General features: G+C 44.5%; 1 protein-coding gene across 2 annotated transcripts in view; it reads left to right on the top strand.

Annotated features, from left to right (window-relative positions):
* Positions 1-12,464, top strand: part of SUSD1 (sushi domain containing 1) — a 183,105-nt gene extending 170,641 nt beyond the window's left edge. For both annotated transcript variants that reach the window (XM_070251350.1, XM_070251347.1), the window contains one exon: positions 11,975-12,464. In XM_070251350.1, the coding sequence (XP_070107451.1) occupies positions 11,975-11,996 (22 nt within the window). In that variant the 3' untranslated portion in view covers positions 11,997-12,464. The remainder of the gene's footprint in view (positions 1-11,974) is intronic.
* The last annotated feature ends 9,425 nt before the right edge of the window (positions 12,465-21,889 follow it).

Genomic DNA, 21,889 nt, shown 5'->3' with positions numbered 1-21,889 from the left:
ATTCACAGATGTTGGCTGTATTTTCCCAGAACTCCTACCATGGGGATACTAGGAAGAATGAGGCTTTGCATGGCTTAAGGCAATGCAGGCACCAAAAGTGAAAGGAAAGTCAAGAGTGGAAACAACGCTCATGAGACTGTCACGGGTCCCATCCTCAAATGACGGGGACCACATGCTTCCCCACATGAGGGTCAGTGGAAATATCTCATAAGACACCCTTGACATTCCTCCTTCTGCTGAGTGTCAGATGGGGGCTGAGCCTGCAGGACCATCTGGGCAGAGAAACATGTTGAGTCTAAAATTGCCCCTCACATGAATACAGGGATCTTTGACTGGAAGTTGGACATCTCTTCAGGTTTCTGAGCTCTGTGATACTCCCCTGGTGTTTCTGGGTGCTCGCTTAATGCCTAAGGTGGCAGCTCAGATATTAGCCCTGCTTCTTTCTTTATAAGGAGGCCTAACTGCCTGGGGAAGCGGAGCAGACAAGTTCTTTGGAGAGTATGTCCCTGAGTCCTTTCTAGAACCAAGTCCATGGTCGAAAGTCATTACATTCCTGTGCCTGGCTGAGGAGCCATAGCCACATAGCAAGAGGAGAATCAGTCTGATCCCCAGTCTGAAGCTGCAGCTTAAGATAATAACTATCTTATGCTGGAGAGGCCATTTCTCTAGGCTGCTAGGCCTCTCTATAAAGAGAGAAGCAAGTCTAATATCTGAGCTGCCACCTTAGGCATGAAGCCAGCACCCAGAAACACCAGGGGACCACCACAGAGCTCAGAAACCTGAAGAGATGTCCAAAGGCACCTTGGAGCAGTGGCCTGCCTGGTCAGAGGAGAAGTACCAAACTCGTCTCACCTTACCTTCTAAGGGGGAAGGGGGCCCGCACTACGCATCTGCAAGCCTGTAGCCCATCCTCCTGGAGAAGGAATTTCTGTGGGAAGGGTGGAGGTGTGTTTGAGGGTTTTAGTGGAGTGAGCGGGTACTGTCTTTCGTTTTGAGAGGGAGTCGTAGTATAGAGATCAAATCACCAACTTTGGAAGCAGATCTCCTGGGCTCAGAGGCTGGCTCTGTTCCTAACTAGCTGTTAAGTTCTTGGGCAAGTTAATCTCTCTGTGTCTGTCTCCTTATCTGTAACATGGTGATACTAATAACGCCTCTCTCAATGGATTGATGTGACTATTAAATTATTAATATATGTCGACTACACGAAACGGTGCCTACAAACAAACCCCCAAAAATTTGCTATTACTATCAGTGACCGCAGCTGTAGTTGCATCGCTGCCACTAGAGGGAGCTGTTAGCCTTAGGGGCATGAGGGTTCTGCCTAATAGTGGGCACAGGATCCCAGGACTGAGGGGCCCAGCACTGAAATAGCTCCTGCTCTCTCCCTCATTCAAGTAAGAAGAATTTGTAATTGTTGAGGAATCAACCAACCACCAGGAAAAGAGCAGGGTGAGGCCAGACCATGGAAAGACCCAACAAGCTAGAGTTGTCATGTCAAGCATGAGCTGGAGCTTGGCGTGAATGGGGACCCCGGGGCCAACAAGGATAACTGTTGAACTCCGGCTTTTGAGGGAGTACTATGTGTTTATCCTAGACTATGATTCCTGGAGCTAGCCAGAGAGAGGGAGTCCGTAGGAAGTCTCTGTGGCTTCGGTGTGAGGGAAAGGGAACTAATCCTTGAATCCTGCATGAGGGCGCTTGGAGAGCTAAGAAGAGCTTAAACATCAAGTCTGCGGGGTCAAGGGGAGAAGGGAAACAAGATGCAAAGCCAAGGTCTGAAGGTGAGATCAGAGGCAAGACCAGAGCGATCAGGTTGAGGAGGAAAGTCTGAGGAGAACACAGCAGGAAGGAGCACTTTACAGGAGGCCCGCATCCAGAGCCCCGGGCAGGAGGAGAGCTCTAGGGCCACCGAGCCGAGGGGACTCTCTCCTCTTCATCTCTCATCCTCCTATGTGTGACCCACAGTGAATGCCTGCAGCTTAATGGGCTACCTCAACGGTCTATCTCTGGGGGAAGCCATTACAGCCAACGAGGCCTACACGAAAGCTACCTTTCTTCTTCTTTTTTTTTCTCCCCAAAGCCCCAGTGCATAGTTGTATATTGTTGTTGTAAGTCGTTCTGGATCTTCTGTGTGAGGTGCCATCACAGCATGGCAACTGACAGATGGGTGGTGTGGTTCTGTGACCAGGAACTGAACCCGGGGCCGCCAAAGTGGTGAGAGCAGTGAACTTTAACCACTAGGCCATCAGGGCTGGCTCGCTACCTCTCTTCTTACCACTTCATTTGCTGCACCCTTTGCAGAAATCTATCTGGTTCACACCTCATTGCTCTGAGATGTATAGTGTTTTCCCCAGCCGGTGGCTCCCATCTCAATGGATTTCATTTATGTGCGTCTCCTGGACTGACTCGCTGCTTCCCTAGCGTTTTTTGCACCCTGCAATCTCAGGATTTTTGCAGCCTTCTCTGTGTATACGTGTGAGTGTGTGGTAGGGAGATGTTGAGATGAGAGAGAGCATTTGAAGTGACTGAGATGGAATGGTCCACTCAGCAAGAAGGTAAGGGCCCTGAGCAAAATGATCTTATTTATAGAAACAAGGAAAAGTGACATTTCTTACATCTGAGTGTCATGCAGTAAAACTCACACCAGCTACGCTGGTTTCTCAAAACTGCCTGTGTTCAGAATGGAGCACTTTGTGGTCTAATTTGCAAGGCCCTGCTAGAAGGTTCCCACGACCCCAAATAGCTTCCGTACCACCTTGACTGTGTCTGGCATTTTTGGCATTAGCCTTATTCCTGTTTTCAAGGTATTTCCTTAGGAAGAGGCAACCTTTACCATCCATTGCTTGATGGGTACAGCAGCCTGCAGGCAGCTGGGCCAACAGCAGCCCTAATCGGGGGACTTTACTCTTTGGGGTCTCTTCTTTGTGTTTGCTGAAACAGCCACACCAGGAGCCAGTTTTCCCATGTATTTTCTCCTAGGCTCAATTGCCACTCGAGGCACACGCCGTGGTGGTGTGCAATCTCCTTCCTGGGGCCCCTGCCTCTGGGGACCCAGAGTCTTCTGTTTTCCTGCAAGCTGCTCCTGACCGTGGTCGATCCACAGCGGCAGAGATGATGCGAGCACAGTGGGTCCAAGAGTCCCTTGCCGCCTGGCCTTTGGCCTCCATCTTGGGGGGGTGGGACACACTTCCCAAGTTTCTTCTTCTCTTTCTCTTGGATAGCATACCTTCTTTTCAGGAAGTGGAATTATGAGTGACCTACTGGAAACGTCCTTCCATTAGTTTTCTTTATATCCATATGCTCAGGCTAGAAATCTCAGCATCTTCTCTCAGCTTCTCACCCTCCACATCTGGTCCATCTGCAAGGCCTGTCAGTCCTATCTTCATAAAGCATCTCAAACCACAGTGGACGTATTTCACTTCTGTAACCAGAAAAAATAAACATGTGTGTGTAGACGTGTGCGCGCACACATGGGCCAGTTTGTTTGTTGTCAGTTTTTCTATTTAAAAAGGCCAGAGAACATAAGAAGTGGAGGTTAAGGGTTTGGTGGAGTGAGAATAAGATTTTAGGTCTCAGAGTTTGAAAAGAGGATGAAGAAAGCTGAGTTTTAAAATACACTATATTTCCCATTCCCACTCTGCTGCAAGAGAAAAGCTTCTGAGAACTGGCATGGATAGCCTGAGTGCGTACATACATCCCAGTTTTAGATAAAAAGATTTGGTGCAATTAAACCAGGTTTCCTATAGGCCCATAAGCAGGAAGGCAGGGTTCTGCAAGGTGGCATTAATCTCAGGTAAGCTGGTGCTTTCCCTGGAGGCAGGGTGGCTCAGATAGTGTCGGAACAGAGGCCAACCTGGGGGCAGGAGACTGATGGATGGGGAGGGCTTGTTCCTTGGGTCTGTAGATCAAGAGTTGGTCTCCTTCAGGGCAGGGACCCTTTTGGTCAAAACGCAGGAGGGGACCTTTCCAGAGGAAGAAGATGTGGGCATGGGAGATACAGGGTGAAGGAGAGGCATTCGTTACCTCCACAAGGAGGAGTTCATTACCTCCCATGAGCCCCCTGGGAGCGTGTCTGAGGCTGGCGCATTTGAAGATTCGATGAGAAGGGCTTTCTTTCCAATCCAGAGGCTGCAGTAATTCTGAGCGCACAAGCAGGTGTCCTGGTTTTATAAGTGCCAGGTGCCAGATTCTAGTTGAGATGAACACATTCCCCACCATCTGGGAATTGGGGAGACCAGAGAGCTGCCTCAAGTTCCGCATAGATGTTGGTTTCCCATCCCTAGAGAGAGCTCCCTCACCAATAGACCCAAAAAAGAAACCTTCATCCAGATGGCCCCTCCTTCCTCAACCCCTCAGCTTTATAAGAGAAGATGGAAATGGTGCTAAGAATGTACACCTTGGGAGTCTCATTTCCTGGGTTCAAATTTCCAGCTCTCCCACTTATTGGCTGATGACTTCAGGCAAATTACCAAAACTTTCTAAGCTGGTTTTTTCACTTGAAAGATGAGGGAAATAATACTACATGCCTTGTAGAACTGTTACGAGTATTAAATGAGATAATAAAGGTAAAGTGTTTGGTATACTACCTGGTCAAACAAAATAAATGGTTGACAAATTTTAGCTATGATTCTCACCTCCACAAGGAGGTGAGTATGGCAGAGCATCTGTTACTCTGGATCCTGAGTAACCAATGAGAGGGAAGAGTTGTAAAGTAGTTCAAAGGTAACATGACAGCAAAAGACCTACACTAGTCTCCCCTAATTATGAAATCATCACGGTCATGGGGAATTGTGCCCCAGGATGAGGCAGGGATGCAGGAGCAGCATTCCAGAGCCCTAAAGTTGCTCAGACTCTGCCCCTGTCCCAGTCTTCATGGCACCCCAGGTTTGCTGTGAATCAGAAATGGGGAAGCACAAATTTCCAGAAACATAGTAAAAGAAAATCAACCTCAGGCAGTTGGTAGAGTTAGGCTAAAATTAACTTTTGCCCAAAGAGAGAGACATGTGGCCAGAAGAAAGAGAAGTAGCAATCTGCTGTCTAGTGTTTGGGGCCTGGTTCTTTCATCTTGGCTCCCATTGCCCAAAGGGGTTCATGGCTCATCCTCGTAGGGCAAATGGGCTGGGGGGGAAGAGGGAGGAAAAGTGAAAGAGCCACATCTGGGCTCACAATGCTGGGACTACTCAGAGGGAAGGGAAACAGCGCCATCAGTCTGGGGCTTGGTAAACCTGAGCCACCTTAGCTGCCCACTTAGCTGAGAAAACAGGCAGGAAGAGAAACCCAACAGAGAAGCGGAGGAGGAAGGTCATGCCTTATGGTTGTGCTAATGTTGGTTTTACACCATCAGGGCGGAGAACCAGCTGCATTTATTAAGCACCTGCCCTTTGATAACCTCAGAGCAGGCTGCGTCTCCTGACTCACCCACAAATGGAGTCAGAGCCTTGCATAAGGTCAGTACTGAGTCAGAATGAGCATCTGTGGAGGAGATCTTTCAATAGTGGTGCCCACAGGAGGAAAATCCCAACAGGTCTCTCTTCTGCTTGGCTCTTGGTGGCTTCTCAATCCCCAGCTGGCTCCCCAAGCTCCCTGTCCTTCCTATACTGTGGATATTCCCCTCCCAGCTCTATCAGAAGTCACCACCGCTCACCCTATGCCTTACTCAGAGCTTGATGCAACGTAGAAGGAAACCTCCCTTTCTGCTCCCCCAGAAGGCCAGCACACAGACTGTCTTCCCTTTAATGATTTCTGATACTTTGTTGTACGAAACCAACACATCTAGGAGAGTTACAAAACTTATACAGTTGTTGCCACTCTAGTCCCTGACCCATATTCATTCATTCCTTCCTGACCCATATTCATTCTTTCCTTCCTTCACTTGTCCATTCATTCATTTATCCCTTCAATGAGTATTTATTGAGCCCTGCTGTGTACCAGAGAGTGGCCTGGGCACCAGGGGTGTAGCAGTGAACAAGTCAGACACAGACATGTCCCTGCTCTCGCTGAGTTCCTGACGCCCCCGAGACAATCACAGGTGCCCATGGATTTGTGCTTCTGACGTCCGGGTCCTATCAAGGAGCCAACTGAGGATACTGCCTCTAAGAGCCTGCATTTGAGGCCAGAGGCAGGACTAGACCGTATGAACTGGAGCAGCTAGAAGCAGTGCAGCCATGGATGTGCCAGTCCTGGTGGAGGAGGGAAGCCAGAAGTCTGGACCAAAGGGGTAGTGTCGTGGGTTAGGTCTAAGGGTTGAGGCAGGACTGCAAAGTGAGTCCAGGCTTTTGGAAGAGGTCAGGAGGCAGAGTACAGAGGAGGAGTCTGCTTACAGGTCAGGCTTAGAGAAAGGCAAGGATGTTGAGAGTCTGTCTTGCTGGGAACTGGCTGAGTGGCAGGAAATCAGGGGTTTAACAACAATAAAAGCACTTGCGTCAAGTATGTGTGGAGTGCTTCCTGTGTCTGTGCCAGCCATCAAGCTGAGCACTTTACATCCACCGTCTCACATTAAGTGGTAAAGGGCTGGGCAGGACATCTGCTCTTAAGCATAGAAAGGAATTTACCAAACCTCCCTTTCCTAGAACCCAGCCAAAAGTTAAGACCAAGTGAGCCCCCGCTCTTACCCCTCACTTCAAGCTCTTCCTACAATGGATTTGAAGACGAAAAGAAGACAAATTAACAGTCCCCTTAGCCCAAGTGGACGATTAGCATCTCTGAGCAACTTACCTCTTTGCTAAGACTTTGTACATCCCAGGACTGATCCTCTTTGGGCATCATCTTTCAAAGGGACACAGATTCAAGTGTCTCAGAGGCCAGCAGGTAACGTACATGAGCACCGGTGAAGAAAAACCGACCCTGGTCTTTCGAGCAAGAGACAAGCCGTGAGGACTGAGGCCATCTGAAGGGTGCTTGCCCTTCAACGCATGAAACCCAATGGCCAGATCTTCTAGTTTTTTTCAAAACAAGACAGAAATCTAGATTACAATATGAAATCTCTGAGTTTTTAAATATTGGCTTTAAATACGAAAATTAAAACAAACAAGCAACACCTCTCTGGGACTTCTATTAGACAAATCAAACGAAACACACCTGAGGGCTGCCCATTTGCCACTCTGCTTGCTACAGCTCAGCGGTATCGAGACTGACTTTGGAGTGCTTGGAACTCCTTCCTCAAACTTGTTAAATCCTTAGGCATTGTGTGAGCACCACAATTTCATTATCTGCTGACTTACAGAGAGGTGGGAAGGGGAGGGAAGGCAGAAGATGAAAGAGTTTGGGGGAAGGGCACTACTATGTTCTCGACTTTACTATGCTGTAGATACCTCGTCTCATTTATTCTTTGCAGCTTGTAGGGTAGTTTCTTTTCCTATTTTCCAGAAGAGAAACCATTCCTAAAGTCACTCAGAGCCAGAGCCTCTTGGAAGGATCCTGTGCTCTTTCCAGTGTATTCTGAGGAAGTGACTGGAGGGACATCTGTGTCTGTGGCCCGTGGGGAGGTGATGCAGCCAAGCGCTTGCTCTGTGCCTCACTGAGCTTTCTCAATGCTGCAGCGCTAAAGCATATACTGATCGCCAGGCAGCTGGAGCCCAAGGGACAGAAAGAGCTGAGAGATTATGCACAGTCTGCCGCATCCTTCCTCACACACAAGCATCCCTCGATATATCTATCAAATGCTTGCTTTCTGCTCAGCACTGCTCTTGGAAGACTGAGACCATAGAGGAGCCACTGAGGACCCAATTTCTCCCTGACAGAGATTTCGGTCTAATAAGGGAGCCCCAAGACCTCCAAAGGACATTGGGTTGAGGACATGTTAAACTGGCTTTTCTCCAAGGGCAAGATGTGGTGGCTCAGATTTGCCTTCCCATGAAGGCAGTTTTGGAGGAACGTTTCTCAAATGGGGGAAGCCCTGTGGGCAGAGATGTTGGACTTTACTCCAAGAAAGAGAGCTAGAGAAGGTGCCATGGGCCAGAGCTGCTCGTTTAGTCCCATTCAAATCCACACATCTGGAATACTATTCGGTAATACAAAGGAACAAAATATATAGACCCTACAACATGGATGAACCTCAAAGACGTTATGCTAACTTAAGAAGCCAGACACAAAAGATCACACATTGAATGACTCCATCAGAATAAAATGTCAGGAAAGGCCAACCCATAGAGACAGAAAGTAGATTAGTGGTTGCCTGGGGGTTGGGAGTAGAAATGAGGATTAACTGTAAAAGGGGATGAGAGATTTTATTGGGGTGATGGAAATGTTTAAAACTGGATTGTGGTGTCAGTTATGTAAGTTGGTAAACTTACTAATGAATTTTATGGTTTCTAAACTTGTTTAAACATACACATACATGTCTTGGGGAAGACACACACACAGACACACACACACACCTGCATGTACATCTTGGCCTTCTATACAAGAGCAAAGAGGAAATTAGCTTGAGCACAGATAGGATCTGTTTCTGAAAGCTGCTATTTTCTCATCAAACCTGACTGGACAGTTGGACAATTCATAGTCTCAAAGTCACAAAAGCGGTTTGGGGTAAAGAAGTGGGAAGAAGGATGGTGAGTCTGATTACACTGTACACGACTACAGGCAGGACCTCAAAGACAGAAGCCGACCCAACCTCAGACTGACTGGTGAGAACAGCCCCACCCACGAACGCATCACGCTAGAGCCCTCCCTGGGCGCAAACCCACTGTTGGCGTGGCTTTTAATAGAGGAAAGGGCTGGACTTTTATGGTGTTCACAATGGTGACTCAGTGAAGAAGGCAGAGGTGAGTTTGAGAATAAAAGAGTTAAATATTTCCTTGAAAGAGAGAAATAAGGAACCCAAAGGGTGAGCGGTAGAAGACATGGTGAAAAGAAATAGGACTCCGGATGACTCTAACCTTCACTCGCTTACTAGCTATGTGACCTTGTGTCACATAAAATGAAACTGTCTCTTAACCTCTCTAATCCTGTTAACTCATCTGTGAAACAGTGGCAATCGAACCTATCTAAGAGGATTAAATGAGATCATGCATGTAAAGCACTTAGCCTGATATCTGATAGGCACGCGCTTCATTCATTCACTTCATTCATTCAACGAATATTTTTTGAACATATACTATGTGTTAGGCACTGAAGAGACATCAACAAATACATAAACAAATAACGTAATTTCATAGTAATAAGTGCTCCGAAAAAAGTAAAACAATAGTGGAATAGAGAGAAATTGTGTAGGGTTGGGAGATGAGTAATTGTAGATATGGACCTCAGAGAAGGCCTTTCTGAGAAGGAGACATTAGCTCAACAACCTAAATAATGAGAAGGAGCCAGCCATGCACGGATCTGAGAGGAACATTCCAGACAGAAAGAACAGTAAGTTCAAAGGCCCTAAAATGAGAATGAGTTTGGTCAAAGCCGGGACTAGGATGAGGCAAACGAATAGCTCACTCTCAAGGTTGAGTAAGATTAGAACCTATATTTGTCTAAAATTTTGATATTTTGCTCTCCATGGACTTTTTTGCATCAATTTTGGTATTTTAAAAGGATTGCCTTACACATTATTTATTCTGATTACTAAATTTTGGGGCACCCCTTAAATTTTGCACCAAGGCAGCTGCCTCGTTTACCTCCCCTAGTCCAGGCCCTGTGTGGAGAAAGAAGCAGAATAAAATGGTAGCTCCTATTGGTGTTGATCTTCCTATTATGGATACTTTCTACTAAAGCTGGGATGGGCCAATGGGCAGGGCCTGTGATTCTGTGATTCCATGATTTGAGCATGAGGTTAGGGTTATTGTAAAAATAATCTAATGATAAATATCTGACAGTTTTCCTTTTTTAGGAAAAATCTAGAGCCCAGATTATACTTAGAGGTGTTTGCCAGATAACGCGCAGACCCCCTGAGATTCCAAATCCAGTAGTTTCTCCTCTCTCCCCTCCTCTGAGGCCACATGTGTTAAGAGATGTACCAGAGTCTCCCCTACAGTCACTCCAGATAGGGGAGAATTCTGGGGCCATTAGCCGTGGGGTCCCTCCAGCCAGTCCCTCCTAGGCCCAGTCCTGTGCTAATGTCACCCTTCTTCTCCACCTCCGAGCTGACTCCCCTATTCTACAGAGTTCCTCGGAGATTAAGAAAATGTTTGTGAACTGCAAAGTTCTAACAAAGTCTCTTCTGCTGGCTGTTGCACAGCCTCAGGCCTCTCTGATACCATTGGAAGAGAACCCTTCCACCCCCTGTTCTGCCAACCCCTCTGGAGGACCAGCCTGGAGGGTTCACTAAACTGTGGTCTCCGCAGGTAGCTTTGCTTTTTAAGGTTTACAGAGCCTTCTGTTGCACAGCTAGGCCACATCTCCGTTTGCCAGTTGCCTCTTGTCTCATTTATTTTCCCTTCACAGGGCTTGGTGAGAGGCAGCTTTCTTCCTAATTTGCAGCGACTTCCAGGGCTCCTAACTGCCTTTGCATAAATAGGCCCCCAGGTGGGCTGTAAGATCTTACCCGTCTTCCTTTCCTTCCTAATTCCCCTCCCGCCTTCCTTCCTTCCTTCCACTCTCTCATTTAACAGATACGTTTTTTGAGTACCCATATGCATGTCACTGTACTGGGGACACAAAGATGGATAAGACAGACATGGCCCCTCTCATATTGAGCTCCCCGTCTGGTCGGCAAGACAGATGAAGCAATTAAAATATAGGCGTTATGATGAGGAAGGTAGGGGCCTGTACACGTCCACAGATTGGAAGGAAAAAAATATAGAGTTTCTCCTTCTTTTAAAATATGAGAATGAGGGGTCAGCCTGGTGGCGCAGCAGGTAAGTGTGCACATTCCACTTCGGAGGCCCTGGGTTCACCGGTTCGGATCCTGGGTGTGGACATGGCATCACTTGGCAAGCGACACTTTGGCAGGCGTCCCACATACAAAGTAGAGGAAGATGGGCATGGATGTTAGCTGAGGGCCAGTCTTCCTCAGTAAAAAGAGGAGGATTGGCAGCAGATGTTAGCTCAGGGGTAGTCTTCCTCAAAAAAAAAAAAAAAGAGAATGAGGTTCAGAGAAGGAAAAAGTAGTGTCCTCAGCACACAAACCTAGAGCTCTGGTCTTCTCATTTCCAGACTCATGCTCTTTCTACTCCTTCTACTTCCTAATAAAGATCTCACTTTGGGGACCAGAAAAATCTCTAGAGAGGGAAGCAAGTCAAGGTGTGTAACATAAAGCACAGGGATTACTGGGAAGAGCTCAGCAGGGGGCAGTCTGACCTAGTGCGCCTGGCTGAAACTAAAGGCCAGGGCAGCTTCTGCCGTTCCCACGCACGGCGGCCGGGCCAGCCCTGGGCTCACTCTTATCCACCGCTCCTGGGATAGCCAGACTGCAGGAGAGAATCCTAGACCTGGCTGGGACCTTAATGAGCCTTCCTACTTTTTCTTTTCGTGCTTCCTGTGCCAACTCTACTGTTAGGTATAATGCTCAGTCTGCACAGTGTTGGTTTTCTAGCAGTTGTCCCAATTCCACCTGGAGACCGGAAATCTGTGATGGCAAATGAAAGCAAGGAGTGTGTCCATGTTAAGCAGTCAAATAATTTCATAAACTCCTCAATCAAGCCATTTGCAACTGTGACTTGCCCTCACCTCCCAAGGACAGCTTTCACGGGTTTCTAGAAAGACCCGAGCTGTTTTGCCATTTCTGCCTCTATGACTTCTATTTCTGCTGGCCTATTGCAGAACTGCGCCCCAGACACTGTGGGTACATAAACGAGTGAGTCCAGCAGCTGATCCGCCCCCTCAACCTTATCTCTAGTGGTTGTTAACAGGGTTTTCAACATGAGCTCAGGCATTTAGGCCTCAAAAAAGGTGCTGGCTATGAAAAGATAAAGGACTTTCTTCTCCCACACCCAGAAGATGGACGTGCCTGCCAAGGGAAAGAGGCCAAGAAATGTGCTCTCCAGAGGCATGGTTATTTCAAGTTTCCCAGAACCTTTCTGACCTGGAATAATCTTTTTCCTTCCTTAAGTTTTGTCCTAGGTGAAAGCTGAGAGGACATGGTCAGCTGCTTGGAAACCAAGAAGATCTGGAAATACAGGTGGAGCTTTTTGACTTTGGAAAGACTTTTGGTTTCCTCCTGACCCCAGGCTCTAAGCGTGGCCTGGTGATTTCTTGGTGCCGCTTTTCACTGACTCAGTCCTGCGTTTCCAGTGGCACCCAAGTCTGGCAAGTAACCCAAGTCTGGCAACCAGACCGCTTGCTTTGCTGGGTTTGAGGGACCATCTGAACAGACATAGAGGTCAGAGTTCAGCTACACTGTACAGATTCTTCTCTGACTCGCACCAGGGAAGAGCAAAAATTCCATTCTGTTAGGACAGCGCAAGCAATTAAACTCCCAAGGGAAAAGCTAAATGCAAATTGTACCTGCCAACTAGTGTCCCCTAATGGGAGGAATGCGGGAATCTCAAAGCTCTTAATAAACAACTTGTGTCAAGAATTTCCTTCCTAAGAAATCAACATTCAATACATCATTTTGGTAAAATAATATCTCTTCAAGTAGTGGTTATTAATCCCGATTGCCCATTGAATCGTCTGGGGGACTTTGAAAAATGCCGATGTCTGGGCCCCGTTCCAGAGATGATGACTAAAACGCTCAGGGGCGGGGCCCTGGCATCAACAGTTTAAAAAGCTCCCCAGCTTAGTCTAATGTGCAGCCGGGGCTGAGAACGCTGTTGGAAGGGGACTCTAGCCACTTCATTCCCGCCCTGGGAACGGGAAGGGTGCTAAGAGCCTTACCAGGTAGGAAAACTCAGAGAAGAGAAAAGAAAAAGCAACATTAGTGGCACTAAATTAAACCAGCTCCCCGGCCCACTGCAGATGGGTAGGAGGGTGTGGTCAGCCCAGCATCGCCCTGCGGGTCGGCAGAAGGAAGGGAGGTGCTTTGTTGATTTCAGCTTCAGTTTTCCCTCCAAAATAGCCAAGCATTTTCCCCCAAAGTCTAGATGAAATAGCTCATGCTTTCCCCACGGAGCTCACATTTTTATCATCTATTAATACTCTGGTATAGTTGGCACTTTTCTGAAGTCTGTTCTAGATCATTCATCCACATATTTCTGCATCAGTATCACATGGTTTTACTCACAGTAGGGCTATTATTCCTAATATTTAACAATTTCCCCTGACTACAAAAGTAACAACAGTGAAATATTCTCTAGAAATAGCCCTGGTTAACAAATAAAGAAACTAATATTTAGAAGACAGTTGCCCTAGGTCAACCACTCTTCCATGTAGCAACGCGTTTCATTTTCACAACAACCCTCTGAGTTAGGTACCATTATTAGCCCCATTTGACAGCAAAGGAACCTGAGGCATGGCCATATTAAATGTCTTGCCCGAGGTGACCTAGTTTATAAATGGTGGGATCCAAGACATGCAAGGTGGCTCCAAAGGTCTTACCAGGCTGTGAGGCTTCTGAAATTATTCAGTCTCTCTTTCTGTGTCTCTCCCTCTGTGTTTCTCTCTGTCTCTCTATAATATATTATATAATTTTTATATAAATAAATTTACATACATAGAAATATAAATTTATATACATATAAGTAAATATTATATAGTATTACATATTATAATGTATACTATATATTGTATATAATATAATGTATATTTATAATGTATATTATGTTTTTAAAGGAAATATTTTGCTTATTATTTTTGAAGCTCACTCCCCCCTCCCCCCCCACCTAACAATGTATCTTTGGCACTTTCCCTAGGAGTATAGAGTGAGCTACCCCCAATCTTGTTGGTGAGAAGCGGCTTAGTGGTCACACGCCTAGGCTCTGAAAGTGAGACTAACTGGATTCAGGTACCTGCTCCATCACTTCCTAGCTCTGTGACCTTGGGAAAATTAATTCACTCACCCTAAGTCAGATTTCTCAATTTAAAAAATAGAAATAATGAGGATAGCATTAACTCTCATACTCTAATATTTAGAATAAGTGCTTACTTACAGTACATTTATAAGTTGGGTAACCTTGAGCAAGATACTTAAATCTCCATGCTTCAGTTTCCTCTTCTGTGACATGGGGATAATCATGGTGCCTACTCACAGGGTTGTGAAGATGAGATGAGTTGCTACGTGGAAGAGTGCTTGGCGTAGGGAGGTACTTACTAAATATTAGTTCTGGAAATTGAAGGAGATGAATCCTGGGTTAGCCAAGGTCTGGTACTTAAAAGATAGATATTCCATGTTTATATTACACTCACTCTTCTTGAGTCAACTGACCTAGAATTTCATCTATTTCATGCAGATTTTTAACTTTTAGACTAGCTTTAATTTTTCTGACTCTATAAATTTCCTTCATCGTTACTAATTTTATGAATTTGACTTCTTTCTGTCTCTTCCTCAACTAGGGCTTCCTACTTTTGAGAATCTCTCCTATAATGAACCTTTTCCTTCAAATGTGCGGAGAAAAAAATATCTTGGTAAATCCTGATTTAAATGTCCAGTCTTGTATTTATTAAATCTTCTCTACTGATACTTAATTTAAATCTGTGTGATCTAACAGTTTCTGAGAAGGAAGTGTTAAAACTTCTTCCAAAAATGGTTGTTTTATCTGTTTCTCCCCTAGCTTCATCAGTGGTGGCTTTATATATTTGAAGGCTAAATAGTTAAATGTATGTACATTCGTAACCATTACATCTTTTTGGATCCACAATACTTGTACAATATTATTTTTCCCTTAGTCTGTTTTTTTTCTTTTTTTGGTGAGGGGGAGAAATAAAGAGTTTAAAATCTATTTTGCCTAAAATTAAACTGCTACTCCAGCTTTCTTTTGCTTTTTAACTGATGTGTTTCTCCTTGTCACCTTATTTTCAGTCTCTTTATACGTTTTAAAATTATCCATCTATTCTCCCCAAATAAGTCAAGTATCTGAGCGTAATTTCACATCCCTGTGGCCCAGCCTTCTCTCCCATCAGGTCACTATTCCCTAGTTTTAGTTATGCATCGCCATGGACATGCTTTGTTTTTTTAAATTTTTTGTCGTTATTTAGGCAGCAATAAAGTTAAAGTTATTTACTTACCTTCTTTCTCATATGGCATTGTTTCTTCCTCATTACATCTATTATTCTTTTCATACTTCCACATTTCTAATTCCTCCCCTTATTTCCAAGGACATCTCTGATGCTCAATCTGATGTTTATTTCCTGGTTCTTTAATTGTGCTTCCTCTGATGTTGGCTCTTCAGTTTTTTCATCTGTATTTTATAGTATTTTCAGTCCTCAGACGTCTCATTTTTTTCTTGTGAGCTCATATTCCCTTGTGTCTGATGGCCACCTTGGCCAACCATGTGTCTGTGGAGAGGGACGAAAGCCTGAACACTGTCTTCTCCAGATGAGAGGGACAGGGGAGACTCTGGTAGGCTCAGCCACTCCACGTTAGCTTGCTCCCAGTATCCCAGGCAACTCCTCTCCTTCGGCCATCTCTTAAGCACTTTATCCGGGCTCGGATCTTTTGCAGGGGTGATGTCTTAGGTTGTAATTATCTAGTCACAGATCGGAGGAGAAGCAAGGTACTGATCAGGGGTCAATTGCCCACCTGCACCATCATTATCTGAAGATGCCATGAAAGACAGAAGAACCCTCTCCAACTGACCTTCTGCAGACATTGCCATCATCCTACCATTCACCCAAGGAGGGCAATGTTGGAGAGAGAAAATGGCAGGGGAAGAATGTGCTCCCCCAGCCATTCTCTCACCTTAACCTTGTTGACATCTTATAGAGGAATATACCTCAAATGTACTCTCCCACAACCCACCCCATCCTTCTGTTAGGTAGTAATAGTGGGATCCTCAGAATCTTGTCCCTTACCAATAACAGCAATGTTCACCAACTTGAGTGTTAATGGCTTGACTCCCAGAGCCAGTTTTCAATTTGGTACAAATTGAATCTTAGCTGGCCAATTTTCCTAATATGTGTGAGATTAGGCCTTCTCTATTTTTGGATAGTTTTATTTATTTTAGTGGGTATAAGCCGGAAGGGACCTTGTAAGTGTGCATTTAAACTACCCTTTTCCCAGAAGGGTTCATCTGATATATTTTTAACTTATTTCTTAACTTTCTTGTACATTCTATTTTTAATATGATCTTTGGTCAGCTGGAATCATCACTTGAACGTTGTTTTGTGGGTTTTTTCTCCAGTTGGCATGATTTCTTTAATCCCGTATTTAGTGAGAAGTTCAATGTCCTTTCCAAGACGTTTGCAGATTCCAGGGAAGTTTATTGACTCCTGGTCCCTTCTGGCTCTGAGTTCAAGTTCCAGCTCCCTAGTGTTCCAGGTTTCATTTCTATCCCACCTCCTGAAGCTGTTTTCGCTTCTCTGCTCCATAACTCAGCTCCTGTTCTGTGACTCTTTGCCCTGCAACTGCCCCCAAAAGCTTCCCACGGGCCGTTTGTTTGTTCATGGTCAACTTGTTGGTTTGCGGTGATGGGGAGTGGGAGTTATATAGTCAGCTTCCCAGGCCCACCCCTCTCCCTGCTTCTGAAGATGCTGGGTTCTTTCCTCTTAGAATCCCCCTCCCAACTCAATCCCCCTTATTCTACTAGGCATAATAATGACAATAATATTAATAATCATAATAGTGAACATACATAGAATTTACTGCGTGCCAGGCACTTCTCAACCGCTTTACGTATATTCATCATTTGATCTTCACCACAATCCTGAGAAGAAGTTATTATGATCAGTCACAGTTTACAGGTAAAAAAGCTTAATTATATCTAATTTACTCTGCTTAAAAATGGATCATTAGGGGCCAAACGGATGGCGTAGTGGTAAGTTCGCCCGCTCTGTTTCGTCGGCCCAGGGTTCACTGATTCAGATCTTGGGTGCGGACCTATGCACCACTTATCAAGCCATGCTGTGGCAGGAGTCCTACATATAAAATAGAGGAAGATGGGCACAGATGTTAGCTCAGGACCACTTTTCCTCAGCAAAAAGAGGATTGGCAGCAGATGTTAGCTCAGAGCTAATCTTCCTCAAAAGAAAAAAAAAGGATCATTAGAAGAACTGGCAGAGGCTTTGAAATTTTGTTTGTTCCTTCTCTCTCCCCATAGTTTCTCGGAGGTAAATTGAGCAATATGAAGATTCATTTCCCCAAAGATATGAATGATGCCAGTTCTTTTGAGAGGTAAACACAGATATATTCAGTGAAGTTTTAAATAACTGTAAGATGTCAGCTGGGGTCATCCTGCTCACAAGATTTAGTAGAATCCAAAGTCTCCATTTTATAACTTGTAGAAATTAATGAACTTCCCCCAATTTTTGCAAATGTTTGGAGAACATACCCGCTCGTGGTTACCTCTGCTCTAAGATGCTGTTTCTGCTAAATAAGTTTAGGTTATGGACATCCCATGACAACACATAGATCTAGACACAAACACAGCTACTTTCTTCCGCTCCCTCCTCCCTCCAACGCACATGCTGTTCATTTGAGGAGCAGCTGATGCTGAGAATCCGGAGAGATGGAGGAGTTTGTGTCAAAACAATACCAAGAGCCCAGCTTTGAATATTAGATGTCCCCTGAAAGTCCGTTTAGCTCTCCCATCACTGGGGATGTTACTGTGTCGCTGGCCTCTACCTCTCCTCTCATCCGTTCTTGTTTCTGTCTTCTTCTCTTAGGAGTCTGAAATAAAATCCCTTTGTTCTCATAAAGCAATTGAATTCCCTCTTTACTCTACACTTCATGACCCGGCCTCACAACCTGAGAACCAAATTTATATATCTAAATGGACTATGAAAGATTTTTGTAAACAAAGGGTGCTCCCTCCCTAAGATAAATTTTGGGGCCACCTGTTAAGATCATTTAAAAAATCTATATAAGACTTTCTTTCCCCCTCTGTTCTGCTAAAATAAGGATTTGATAACTTCAGACAAATTGATAACTTTTTAAAAAAATTTTTTCTTCTTCTCCCCAAAGCCACTGGTACATAGTTGTATATTTTAGTTGTTGGTCCTTCTAGTTGTGGCATGTATGATGCCCCCTCAGCGTGTCCTGATGAGCAGTGTCATGTCTGCACCCAGGATCCGAACCAGTGAAACCCTGGGCTGCCAAAGTAGAGCGCGGGAACATAACCACTTGGCCACGGGGTGGCCCCTAAATTGATAACTCTTGACTCACAGCCTGGGTTCCTTTGCCCTGATCCAGGCAGCATTACCCACAGGCAGGAGAGTAGTATAGGTTTTCTTGTTTGGGACACATCCATTGGTCAGCGTGTACATGGGAACTAAGTGGGAGGAGAGGGCAGTGGAGCTCTTATTTCACTTATACAACTGTCTATTTCCTGTATTATGAAGCTAAAATTTTATTTATGTTACATATAATAATATAATAACATCATATATTTCTGAAAATACATTAGTGTTCTGAAAATAGATGTAACTAGAAGAGCTATATCAATAAGACTGAAAGAAAAGCCTAGAAAAATTCTATGTCTATACATTATTTAGTATATTGTACAGGTGGGAAAGATTTGGATAATTTAAAAAATGACATTGCTGAGCCAGCCCTGATGGCCTAGTGGTTAAAGTTTGGTGCACTCTGCTTCAGCAGCCTGGGTTCAGTTCCTGGGTGCAGCATCACACTGCTCGTTTGTCAGTACCCATGCTGTGGTGGCAGCTCTCACAGAAGAACTAGAAGGACTTACAACTGGAATATACAACTACGTACTGGGGCTTTGGGGGAAAAAAAAAGAGGAAGATTGGTAACAGATGTTAGCTCAGGGTGAATCTTTCCCAGCAGGGGGGAAAAAAAGACATTGGAAAAGTTGGCTAGCCATTTGGAAAAAGATAAATTTGGAGTTATTTCACACTTACTAGAAGAACATATAGATGAATATTTATATCATCTTGAAGTAAGAAAATCTTTTCTCATCATGACATAAAAGATGCTAAAATAGGTTTGACTGCACATCAAAGCAATGCTCAAGGGGCCTCAAGGGGCCTGCAGCGGGAATGAACCTCACCTGGGGATGGGGCCATCTGAAAGCTGAAAGCATGTGCACGGACCAGATAAGGCCCTGGCAAGTGAGAGTGCCAGAAGAAGAGAGTTGAGACAAATCACAAACACCAACCACTTAAGACCCCTGTGTACACACACTCACACACACTTACAGACGACTAAAAGGCTGAACATAGGGCATCAATGTCCATTTTTAAGTACTAGGGGCAGAATATAAAAGGAATCCAAAGACACGAGGAGGAGAGTAACGGAAAAAGCACTCACACTGTTAAGAGTCAAATAGAAGCCTCGGAGAAAACATCCCAGGAAACATCAGGGGCTTTCAGATGACACATGCCTAGCACCTTTCAGAGAAGAGAAAGAGCATGTGGCCTCTATGAAAAAAAGAGATAAAAGATGTATAATAAATCAACTGAGTGAGATAAAACAAGGAAGCTAGAAGAGCTAAGAAAAGAAAGCAAGGGCGAAATAGCATTTTAGAACAAATCCATATCACAGAAATAGCAAACAGTGTAATTGATGCAGTAGCCAACGTAATGTGTGATATGAAGAGCAAGCGTAAGGAAGTCACAGAAACTTCGGATGAAAACGCAAAGAAATAAAAGCAATTAAAGAAGACGGAAAAGAGGCAGTGAAGAGCCAGCATAGCTTTTGGACTGGTACTGTTGGTTGTTGGCTTAATGGCCATTCTCACTCCTCTTCTCCTTTACAATAAATACGTAGGACGAAAAAGCTAAGTACTCAATATCGTGGCCTCCTCAGGAAGATACAGATCTTCTGACCTGAAAGCATATTGAAACCACTTGCAGTGAGAAAAGCAAGTTGCAGAATTGTACAGAAAAACACTACTATGTGTGTGTGTTATGGGCTGAGTTTATCCCCCCTAAAATTCATATGTTGGAGCCCTGATCCCAGTTCTTCAGGATTTAACTGTACTTGAAAATATGGTCTTTAAAGAGGTGATTAAGGTTAAATGAGGTCATTAGTGTCCAATATGGTTAGTGTCTTTATAAGAAAAGGAAATTAGGACGCAGTCATACACAGAGGGATGACACACGTAGAAGATGGTCATTCACAAGTCAACAAGAGAGGCCTCAGAAGAAACCAGCACTGTAGCCTACAGAATTCTAGCCTAAATTTCTGTTGTTTAAGTCACCTAGTCTGTGGTACTTTGTTGTGGCAGCCCCAGCAAACTAACACAGCGTGCATATGCAATAAAACAGAACTAGAAGAAAATCTATCAAAGCCTTGTTGAGGTCATTTCTGAAAGCATGACTCTATAAGGGACTTTCCATTTCTACATTATACATTTTCGTTACACTAAGCACAATTTCTTTCTTTCTTTCTTTCTTTTTTATTATGATAGATTACAACCTTGTGAGATTTCAGTTGTACATTATTGTTAGTCCTGTTGTGGGTACACCACTTCACCCTTTGTGCCCTCCCCCCAAACCCCCTTTTCCCTGGTAACCACTGATCGGTTCTCCCTGTCTATATGTTAACTTCCACCTATGAGTGGAGTCATACAGAGTTTGTCTTTCTCTGTCTGGCTTATTTCGCTTAACCTAATACCCTCAAGGTCCGTCCATGTTGATATGAATGGAACAATTTTGTCCTTTTTTATGGCTGAGTAGTATTCCATTGTGTATATATATACCATATCTTCTTTATCCAATCATCAGTTTCTGGGCATTTAGGTTGCTTCCATGTCTTGGCTATTGTAAATAATGCTGCGATGAACATAGGGGTGCATGGGACTCTTGGGATTGCTGATTTCAGGTTCTTAGGATAGATACCCAGTAGTGGGATGGCTGGGTCATAAGGTATTTCTATTTTTAACTTTTTGAGAAATCTCCATACTGTTTTCCATAGTGGCTGCACTAGTTTGCATTCCCACCAACAGTGTATGAGGGTTCCTTTTTCTCCACAACCTCTCCAACATTTTAAGCACAATTTCTTAATGGAAATAATGAATTTTTAAAAATTAGATAGGGTAAAAGAAAGAAAAAAAGCTAAAATGCGTAGTAACTGATGCGTCTCTGTGTGTGGCTACAGATTTGCCTCTGAGCTGTCAATGATGCAACTCACACAAACACATCTGGTTTGGTACACAGTTCATCATGTCCAGGAGATAAAAGCCAGATCACTAGTTAAGAGATATGTAGCTAGTGTTGATAGTGGTATCAGTCAAGAATTGTCATGTGTCCTCAAGTACGGCTGGTTCCATAAAGGCTGCTTTTACATCAGCCCTCTGTATCACAGGAAGTGCAAGCAAAGGCAGTTTTATGGGGCCAGGATCAAATTGTCCTCTCCGATTTGTCACATATTTCACCGGGCCTTCTTCACTTGTTCACATATCTGTCTGTTCTCTGCAGATTTTTAAATTTGCAACCTCAGTGCAAACAGAGCATGGACAGAGGTGGGGCTTATGGGATGAGATGCTCTTCTTCCTTCCCTCCCTGCCCTATGCTTTGAGCAAAACCAAAGGTGTGGTGCCGATGACCAGCTGTGGAAAAAACCACTAGTTTGGTCTGGGGGTAAGAATTGAGGGTGGCAGGCATTCATTGCAGAGGGTAGAGCAAAGAGCCTGGACTTTCTCTCCCTAATGGATATTGAGCACTTACTCCCTGTGTCGATTGTGTCAAGTGCTCTCCATTTAAGCGTTATAGCCACCCCATGAGGTAGATTCTATTACAGTCTCCATTTTTGTAAGTTGGGCAGCTGATCCTAAAGGAGGTTAAGAAAGTTAGTCAAATATCTCGGCTGGTAGAAGTGGAGCCAGGATTTGAAGCCATGTCATCCAGCTCTAAGGCCGATGTTTTCTTAACCACTACACCTGGTATAGAAGGCCTGGCATCAAGTTCTGATGCAGCTACTTGCTAGATGAATGTTTTTAACAAATCCCTTCCTGTCTCTCAGGCAAATTTT

Source organism: Equus caballus, chromosome 25 (assembly GCF_041296265.1).
Source record: "Equus caballus isolate H_3958 breed thoroughbred chromosome 25, TB-T2T, whole genome shotgun sequence".
NCBI lineage: Eukaryota > Metazoa > Chordata > Mammalia > Perissodactyla > Equidae > Equus > Equus caballus.
The sequence above is the reverse complement of the archived record's forward strand: the minus strand, read 5'-3'. Positions and strand labels throughout refer to the sequence as shown.